Source organism: Cottoperca gobio, chromosome 21, assembly GCF_900634415.1.
Source record: "Cottoperca gobio chromosome 21, fCotGob3.1, whole genome shotgun sequence".
Taxonomy (NCBI): Eukaryota; Metazoa; Chordata; class Actinopteri; order Perciformes; family Bovichtidae; genus Cottoperca; species Cottoperca gobio.
This window is the reverse complement of record NC_041375.1, coordinates 23887311-23897147: the sequence shown is the minus strand read 5'-3', so window position 1 is coordinate 23897147 and position 9837 is coordinate 23887311. Positions and strand designations below refer to the sequence as shown.

At 43.8% G+C, this 9837-nt stretch overlaps 1 protein-coding gene across 17 annotated transcripts in view; it reads right to left on the bottom strand.

Moving 5' to 3' along the window:
- Window positions 1-409: 409 nt before the first annotated feature.
- The window catches only part of neb (nebulin), a 59613-nt gene continuing 50185 nt past the window's right edge, over window positions 410-9837 (bottom strand). For 6 of the 17 annotated variants that reach the window (XM_029458538.1, XM_029458542.1, XM_029458553.1 and 3 more), the window contains 16 exons: window positions 9273-9383; window positions 8218-8331; window positions 8029-8133; window positions 7722-7826; window positions 7329-7433; window positions 5385-5477; window positions 5114-5206; window positions 4701-4793; window positions 4362-4454; window positions 3652-3744; window positions 3095-3202; window positions 2740-2926; window positions 1974-2066; window positions 1555-1695; window positions 1310-1413; window positions 410-1048 (listed from right to left, as the gene is read on the bottom strand). In XM_029458538.1, coding sequence (XP_029314398.1) covers window positions 875-1048; window positions 1310-1413; window positions 1555-1695; window positions 1974-2066; window positions 2740-2926; window positions 3095-3202; window positions 3652-3744; window positions 4362-4454; window positions 4701-4793; window positions 5114-5206; window positions 5385-5477; window positions 7329-7433; window positions 7722-7826; window positions 8029-8133; window positions 8218-8331; window positions 9273-9383 — 1812 coding nt within the window. In that variant the 3' untranslated portion in view covers window positions 410-874. Of the gene's footprint in view, window positions 1049-1309; window positions 1414-1554; window positions 1696-1973; window positions 2067-2739; window positions 2927-3094; window positions 3203-3651; window positions 3745-4361; window positions 4455-4700; window positions 4794-5113; window positions 5207-5384; window positions 5478-5962; window positions 6712-6855; window positions 6949-7328; window positions 7434-7721; window positions 7827-8028; window positions 8134-8217; window positions 8332-9272; window positions 9384-9837 lie in introns of those variants that run through there. The other 11 variants (XM_029458546.1, XM_029458545.1, XM_029458547.1 and 8 more) reach the window with 11 other exon arrangements.

Below are 9837 nucleotides of genomic sequence, written 5' to 3'. Positions count from 1 at the left end.
CAAATCAACAGAGATATCTTAAACACTTGCACCGTCATCACAAACTTGTGCAAAAAATGCAAATTGCTGCACAATAAATGTTACTTCTCTGGCTATGTACAAATACAAGTTTGTCCACCAGAGGGCGCTGACAAAGTAAAACCTCTGGCTCAATATTAATCTTGGACAAGATTCATTGCTAAACTAAATAAAAGTGTTAACGTAGAGAATTAACATCGTTGGCAGATTTGTTACACGCTTAAATATTGATGTTGTATATTTGGACTCCTTGAACTATGCCATGACAACATTTTAATAGTTTAAAAAGAGTTTTCTTGTGATGTTTGTGTCTCAAAGAGAAAGTGTGAATACAGAGTGTGGAAGAAGACGCCCAGAGGTCAAAGTTCAGAATGAAAAGAAGGAGGCAGAGTGCTGCAGGAGCTCGGTGTGCTTTAATAGCTACTGATTAAAGGTAGAAGACAGAAAACACACTAGTCAGCCGTCAGTACGACGGAGGGAAGACTGAGGCTCGTCAACTCTTCATCACGGAGGAGACAGATAGTAACTGACTCCTTATGAGTTTCATTATTCTCCATAGAAGTTCCATTAACTGCATCATTTGAACAGTTTGAACCCATTGTTTGGGTAGTAAAACTAAATATATTAAATATGTTTGAAATATACAAAGAGTGTATTGTTTGTGATTATTGCTTTTCCCCTGGGGGGTGGGGGGGGGTGGCAGCATTTGAATGATAACGGACGAGAATTACAACACAATTAAAATACAGTGACGGCTACAACAGCCTAAAGGCTACACATTGCACTCAGCCGCAGGAGGATCGGTTTGCCCCGCGGCTGCGTCGCAGCCACTCTGGAGGGACGGTGGGCTTTGTCTTTAAACTGCTTCAACGTAGTTGGCTGGCAGCATGCCGGTCTTGCTGGTGCGCTGCACGGTGCCGTACATCCACCCCTCGTCGATGGCCTGCACGTTGACGATGACGTCGCTGTCCTTGAAGGACACCTCGTCGTTGTCGGCTGCAGTGTAGTCGTATATGGCGCGCACGGTTTTCTGCAGAGAATCAAGAAAAGAGGTCAATCAGAGTCAGTGTGAGTCAAGTATACGAGGGGGCTGAGGGGGCTGAGGGGGCTGTGAGGGCGACAGTTTAGAGGATATGAAGGAAGAGATACAGGAATAATAAAGCCACTACTTCTAACTTAGTGTATACAACCCTTTGTTTTAAAGCTGCCTCAGTTCTACCAATAATCTAATAACGGTGCAGCATTGAGGACAAATCCTTTTAATACAGTGTGTGCAGAGTGTGTTGCTAACCCCGGTGGTGGAGGGGTGTGAGGGGACGGAGGAGACGGTGGTCTGCTGGGTGGCCACTGATGATGACCTCTGCTGCAGCTCCACAGTCTTTGCATGCTGGTAACCTGCAGATGTTAGGACAATACAGGAAGCCACAGATGAGGTCATAACTCTGATCCAACGACAGCGTGTAGATGCTAAACCCCACAGACTTAGTTTGTAACATAACAAAACAACATCAGACATGATGATTCTGGATCAGTTACCGGTAGAGGAGGCCATGAAGCCGTTGCTGTAGAGGGACATGTGGTGGTCAGGGTCCTGGGACACCTCAGACTTCTCATCAGCCATGCCGCTCAGGGCGCTGGTGGAGCGGGAGTGCTCCTTGCTGCGACGCTGAGCTTGCACTGTGAGAACATCAGAGGAAAGATAGAAGCAGTTAATTATGTGAAATAATAAAGCCATGGCTGGAACACATCTGTTTCTATGAAGACACTATAATCTGGATGTGTGCAAAGACACACAGTGCACAGAATATTATAGCCTCCATATGATTATTAGTCGTCCAGCTGTATATGATTAATGTTAATAACACACTATGATGTGGATGTAAACAGATATAAGGACAGCATTAAAACATTAAAGTGATATCTTCTTCTGTGGACCTACGATGGGATCATCTCACCTGACATCATGTGCAGACTCCTGGACTGGATGTTGTCCTCTGCAGGGTCGTAGTCAAACACAGAGCCGGGGTTTGTGCGCCACACACGCAGATCTGAGGGCAGACGTCAGAAACAGAAATTAATAAGTAACAAACGGTGTCTCTCGTGTAGTAACATTACGCAGAGCTAAGTATCTGTATCTGACACTTACAGATCATTTATTAAAAAAATATCCTGTCCGTTAAATATTATTAAAATAATATTAAAATAATAATCTTAATTATATTATTAATTATAATAATAATAATAATAATAATAATAATAACAATTATTATTATTATTAATAATAATAATAATAATAATAACAATAATAATTATTAATAATAATAATAATTCATAATTACTTTTTGTATGAGAAAAGAAAATATATAAACGTGTTATTGTGTTTAAAAATATAAAATGGAGATTAATACAATAGAGAGAATTTAATTTCTTTTACAAATGGTGATTTCTTTCATTCGTTATTCGGATAATAAAGGTGCAACTTGGGAAGTGGATTAAAATCTATTTTAGCATAGAAATATTTATATTTTTGAGAAATATATATAATATAATAAGAAAAGTCCCCTACAGTGTGTGAGCCGGTTTCTCAATTAGAAATAAGAATTTATTCTACAAAGCCTCCACATTTCTTTACAGTTCAAATATCTTGCAGTTAAATCCTAAAGTATCATTTTAACTTCGCTATGACACCGATAGCCCCCCCCCTGCACGCTTGTGGCGTACCAGTGGTGGTCTCCTGGTCATGCTCGATGGCACGTCTCCTCTCCATCTCCACCACACGCCTCGTGATGCCGCGGTAGTTGATGTCGCTGAAGTCCTGCGTGTTCTTCTTCACGCGCTCAGTCACGGGGTCGGTGGCGGTGGCCGTGAAGCTGCCCTTGCTCTTCTCAAAGTCCTCGTGGTATCTGACCTGCACAGATCACAACCTCAGTGCTAAATGTAAATCTGGGGAACATAAGAACGACCCAGGGACGGGGATCTACCGCCAAAGAAGAACAGCCTTATGCTTTACGTACAGAAGCAGTAGAGACGTGAACTTCCTGCAGTACAAACTAAACAAATAATGAGAAAATCTTACTCCAGAAATGTTGCGCTGGGTCTCCTTGACGCGCCTCATCTCAGGCGTGTCCAGAACGAAGGCGGCCTTGCCCTGGACCTGCTTACGGAAGCTGTCGGAGTACAGCACCTGGTGGAAGGTGGGGGTCAGGAGGAGCAGAGGAGACACAGTGAGCGGCTGAAATGTTTCAAACCTAAACACCAGCACGCAGTAGCCGTTAGCATCCACAGCACAAAGGGTGTGGCAAGGAGACTAAAGGGTAAGAGGGTAAGTGTCAGAAGGAGCCGGGGTTACTTTACTGGGATTTCAGACGGATGAATTAGCAGGGAGAGGTGGAAGTATTAAATATAACAACAACACGATTACATCCCAATGTTCAGGGGGAGAACGGCAGCGTGACAAGATGAAGAGGAGTAGTTTTAACAACAGGAAAGGTTAGCAGCACTGATGTGCACACCACAGCTGCAGAGAGGAGGGAATTAATACTATTAACAAGAGCCGGGAGACAAGTCAGTTAGAAAAGGGTTAACGTGGGGCGGGAGGAGAACAGAACAATGTTCCGGTGGTTCTGAAGGTACCGAGCTAATGTTTTCTTGGTTCCTTTTGACTCGCTCCATCTCTGGGGTGAACACCACAGGCGTCCCCTTGGCTGTACTGTCTTTATACAACACCTACAGGACAGAAGCACAGTGCCCCAGGGGGCCAATCAGACTCTGAAACACACACAGAACACACACCTATAGGACTGCTCTCACACACTTGGATTAACCTCAAACTCCTAAACAGAAGATAAAGACAAAAGCAGTTTTCATCTCAGAGAACTGCTTTCAGTTGATGTGACATTTATTGCTTTTGGTAATATTTCTAAGCAGCGTCTGAGAAATTGGTCCTATAGAGTGACTCGTCATGGCAGCTCCTGTCAAACAGTCAGGACCAAACTCCTAACGCTTCAGCAGGGGAGAAGCTGGGCTGTGGGTTAGAAAACACTGTATATTTGGGGAGGGGGGGGGGGGGGGGCATCGCAGGCCAAAGAGGAGGGTTTCATGGTTGAAGATTAAAGATGGAGTAAGAGGAGAAGAGAGATGCATGGATGAGAATTAAGAGTCAAAGTGGTAATGATGGCAGGGCTCAGTGCTTCGGATGAAGATGGATGAGAGGTGACGGGAGTGAGAGGACAGCGGGAGGGAGGGAGGGGGGGGGGAGTAGCGAAGGATGGGCATTATTGATGAGCACTACTATCCACTCTCAACAGTTAGGAGCACACGTGGTTCGGGTTTTGTTCCGCTACCGAGCTGATGTGCTTCTGCGTTTGTTTGACCCGCTTCACCTCAGGGAGGTCCGGTATAGATGTGCCTCGACCCAGACAGTCCTTGTATTTAATCTACCCAAGACAGTTTGGGTGAGTGGAGGAAAAAGTAAAAGTCAAGAGACAAGTGCAGGAGGACAGAGACACAAACACCAAAGATCACAGCAGACATGGAACATAGATTTAAACACACTGCTCCCTGAGAAATGGAGAACATGTTAAGAACTCAGTGGAGTTCAGCCGCCTCCACGTGGTGGGGTGGATGCGACTGTCGTGTGTGTTTGAAGGAGATAAAGTGTGCGGGGTCACTCTGTGGAGTACCGTGCTAATGTTGTGCTGGTTGCGTTTGACTCTCTCCATCTCGGGGGTCTCTGAGACTGACGTGCCTTGTTCCACTCCTGTTTTGTATTGAATCTTTGAAAGGACACAACAAAAAGAAAAAAGTCAAATATGGCGGGAACACACTCAAAAGGCCGATTAGTTTCAATCTAGGAGGGAAAAAAATAACAATAATGTTTAATTAAAAATCCAGGGAGCAGACTTAAATAGGGAAGAATGGAGGGAAGATTATGTTTTTGTCAACATGTCGTCGACAGAGGTCGGTAGGAAGGAGTGATTTATGAAACAGTTAGGAAGGAGGAGGGCACACTAAGACTAAGAGAGGTCAGAGGGCAGGATTTGGGAAGTGATTATAAGGGGATAAGATGAGGCACACTGCAGTCCTGGTCCTCTACCAAGCTGATATTCTTCTGGGTTTCTCGGACCCGCTTCACCTCAGGGAGATCGGGTATGGATGTGCCTTGACCCACAGAATCCTTGTACTGAATCTGCCCATTGCATAAATTACACACAGACACAGAGTGAGACAGGGACACACAAAGACAACGGCATGTACTGTGGTATATCTACAGTTCTGGCATCTAGACGAGCGGCTCAGGAGAGCCGTCGTGCGTGTCTGAAGGACATAAAGTGTGCAGGCGGGCGCGGGGTCACTCTGGGGAGTACCGTGCTAATGTTGTGCTGGTTGCGTTTGACTCTCTCCATCTCGGGGGTCTCTGAGACTGACGTGCCTTGTTCCACTCCTGTTTTGTATTGAATCTTTGAACGGAGACAACACAGAGAAAAGTCAAATACGGTGGCAACACACTCAAAAGGCAGATTAGTTTTTAATTTAGGGGGGGGGGGGCAATGAATAAGGGGAAATCCAGGGAAATAAAAGGATTTATTTTGGGAGAAATGGAGTAAATGATGTTTTCTTTTGTGGAAATATGAATTTCAAAATCAAGTCATCAACCAACGTTGGTAAAAAGGAATGATTTATGAAACTTAGTTAGGATGGAGGAGGGGAAACCAGCACGGAAAGGGAACGTTTTCTAGACTTTTAGACGAGTAGGAGAGGTTGATTATAAGGGGAGAAGGTAAGTCCTGGTCCTCTACCAAGCTGATATTCTTCTGGGTTTCTCGGACCCGCTTCACCTCAGGGAGATCGGGTATGGATGTGCCTTGACCCACAGAATCCTTGTACTGAATCTGTCCATTGCATAAATTACACACACACACACACACACACACACACACACACAGAGTAAGACAGGAACACACAGAAGCACAGACGTTCAGAACAGCACACACTGACAACAACACACACCACGTTGTTACTCGGCGGTAGTTCAGTATGTTGGCAAAAAAGATGGAAGACACTTGATCGAGTTTATTACTTCAGGGTTTAGATGCAATGAATTATCATGAGAAAGAAAATCCTACAGAGCCCTCAAAGTCCCAGCAAGTGATGAAGACGTTAATGTGTGTGGACACGTTACTTGTGAGGGGAAACCAGAAGCCGAAAGGAGTTGGATGTGGTCGAGGTCAGCGCTCTGCGTGGTCAAGTTCTTCCACGATAAACTGGGAAAAGACATTTATTTATGGACTTTATGGCTTTGTGCACAAGGACATAAAATGTTATTGAAGGATGTAGCAATAAGATTTCTCTTATATGGAAAGTCCTATATTTTGACAGGTGTGTCTACATACTTTTGGCCATTTAGTGTATTGTGAAAACAAGTTACATCCATGTCTGTCCAAAGAAATGTGTTTTTAAAATGGTCAAAATTGTGAATTCTTAAGCCAAAAACGTATTTTGCGAGGTCACAGTGATCTTGACCTTTGCCCACAAAGTTCATCCTCGAGTCCAAATGGACCAAATTTGAAGAAATACCCTGAAGGCTTTCTTTAGACATCGTGATCACGAGAATGGGACGGACGGACAAGCTGGACACGCCGGTGCAGAGGCGTAAAACATTATATGTAGGGCCTTTGGGGGCTCCATGACATGCTGTAATAAGTAAAATAAAACATTAAACGTCTATTTGAAGAGATTACATGTGAAGAAAGGTTAAATCTGATATTATTAAAGGAGGGAATATGGAGGGAAGACTAAGTTGAGCAGCAGATGAAGGAGGGTCGCTCTGTGGAGTACCGTGCTAATGTTCCGCTGGTTGCATTTAACTCGCTCCATCTCTGGCGTCTTGGGCATCGCTGTTCCTCCTCCCAAATCCTCTTTGTACTGAATCTTTACATGGACGAGGAATAAAAGCAGCAACCGGGGGGGTTAAGCCTGATTTCAACTCTTGGATAACGAGGACGAGGTGCTCGATTTCACTTCAAAACTATACAAGATGTAGCTGCACCTCGTGATCACACACACAGTGAAGGAAACAAACATCAGGTATTTAACGACACACAAGCTCCGCACTAACAAGTGCACGTGTTACGCTACAGAAAACGTTGGGTTAGTTGCGTGAATTAAATTGCTGCAGATTCTACAAGGTTAAAACTTGTGTTTGGTCCAAAGGGCTGCATGTCAGGGGTCATTTAGAATTAAGAAAGAAATCAGGGGAAACATAAATAAATAAAAAGTGTTATTAGAAAAGAATATTTTGGAGTAGATACCAAGCTGAAATTCTTTGTATTCTCTTTAACACGAAGCATTTCAGGAGTGTCCTTTATAGAGGACACATTGCCCAATATGTTTTTATGGTCAATCTGGTATTGATGCTACAAGGAGAAAAACAAAAGTGCAGTTAAAATGCTTCACATTGATAAAAAGGAAGAAGCTACTTCATATAATATAAATATTCCCCGACTACAAACACTGCATTTACATCTGGACTCAATTGAATGAGAGAACTTTATACGAAGGTGAAGCGACAAACAAAACAAAAGTGTAAAGTATTGAAGATAATACTTTAAAGGACACATGGAGACACAGAGACGACGTCTGACTCCAGCGGTCGGAGACTCGCTGCTTCAGTTAGATCCTCATTTATTCATCTTATTGCTTACGGTGCTGAAGTTCTTCTGGTTCTCACGGACTCTCTGCATCTCTGGAGTGTCCATCACCGGTACATAGTGAGACATGGACTTCTCCGCATCCTCTTTGTACTTTTTCTGTTGGACAGAAACACAATTTCAAAGTAAAAGCCCAGTCCACTCTGATTGGCTTGTGAGATGTAGATGGGTGACACAGGAAGAGGAGCTAACCCTCCAGATAAACACACGTTTGTGCACCAGCACTGGAAAAAGTGAGTTTTTCATGATGCGTCTCCTTTATAATGACACTTTCTGGAGATTTCTTGAATGGATAATCTACCTGGCTGATGATGTTCCTCATCTGCTGAGCGTGGAGGATTTCGGGGGTGTCGACGACACTTGTGTAGCTGGCTCTGTCCAGCTCAGCCGTATGCTTGTACTTAGACTGAGGAACAGAAAGCATCAGTCAGCACCTTCAGCACAGACGTGCATACACCAGAGCTGCTCTATGAGTTATGTGTTGACAGACCTGACTGAGGATGTCAGTAGCGTTCTTCGCCCTCATGAAGTCCGGGGTGTCTGTCGCCAAAGCCAACATTCCTCTGCCCTTTATCTCCAACTCCAGCGACTTCTTGTACTCTCTCTGCGGATATTACAGGCGAGGAAGTGTGTTTGTTCAAAATCAGATATGACTGACAGGTAGATAAGAGGATTGCTACTCATTCATATTGGGTGGGGCTGCAAAACCAAAACGTCAAGCGGAATGGTGAAGAGGAGGAGTTAGAAGGAATTAAGACCTGGGTGGTCTAGTGGTCTAGTGGTACGCCTTCCAAACAAAACACTAGAAGGTCGGGAGTTCAACACCAGGCTGCCACCAGTGTACCCCTGAGCAAGGCACTTAACCCTGAGCTGCTCCAGGGAGACTGTCCCTGTACTTAGTGCAATGTAAGTCGAGCGTTTGCTAAATGACCTGTAATGTACTGTAATGTTTTATAAAAGGTCAATTGGACTGCAGATTGTGGGAAGTTCCACTCAAAACTGAAAAATAAAGAAGTAGTTAAGGACAGTGTGTTAAATCATAATTAGGCATTTTCAACAGAACCCATACTTTCTCTTGATTCTCAGTTTATTTATCAAACATTGTCGTACACTCCAGAAATCAACCTGAAAGCCCCGCAGAACATCTCAGTCCAAGAAACGCTTTGATGCTATTGGACCAAAGCATTAAGTAGTTGTCTTGTTCTTTGTGTTTCCATGTGCTGTAAATTAAATAAGTGAACTATAAACTAAAGTGAAAGAATGTTTCATCAGAAAGATCAAACTAAATATGCTCTGAGTGCATTTAAAGTTGACTTTTGGAACATCAAGAGAAAATGGTGGGAACATCAAACGGGGTGAAGTCGAGATGAGAACATTATATAGAAATGAAAGAAAGGAGAGTGCGTGGACATTAGTGAGGTCATGAAGCAAGGACAAAGAGTCAAACCCAGCAGTCGCCCTTTTAGTGTGAAGGTAAAGCTTAGTTAAGGGGACAGGATTCAGCAGATGATGCACCGGTCTCCATCTCCTCTCAGTCAGTCGTACCTCTGACAGGATGTGAGTGGCATTCCTTGCTCTCATAAGCTCCGGAGTTTCCTCCAGTAAAGTTAGCCCTTTACCCTTCACTCCCTCCTCTAGATCCCTCCTGTACTCTTTCTACAGGACGGAAGAAGAACAGAGAGACTGCGAAAAGGGCACACAGGCAGGGCAGGCCAAGGCGTACAGACAGGCAGCTCAAAGTCACCAAACCTCCCAATAAAACAAACAAAGACGCTGATTCAGCTTTAGCATTATCGTTATATAATATGTTTTCACAGAGAGAGCGGAGACATTGGTGACTTTGGCAAGAATCCTGATGAAAGACAATGTGAAACATATTTTTGACACATGGAAACAAAAACAACAACAATTCAAGTCAGCATTTCACCACATTGATAGATACGATCTCATGCATGCAGCTGTTAGTAGTCACATATATAAATAGCAACAATACTAAACTAAGCTATGGGTAGAGATAAGGGAGGAGGATGTTGCATTATTAAGAGCTTAGGGCTGTGCAGGGAGTCATGCAACTACAACTCAAACTACAGGAGTGGACCTGCAAGGAAGA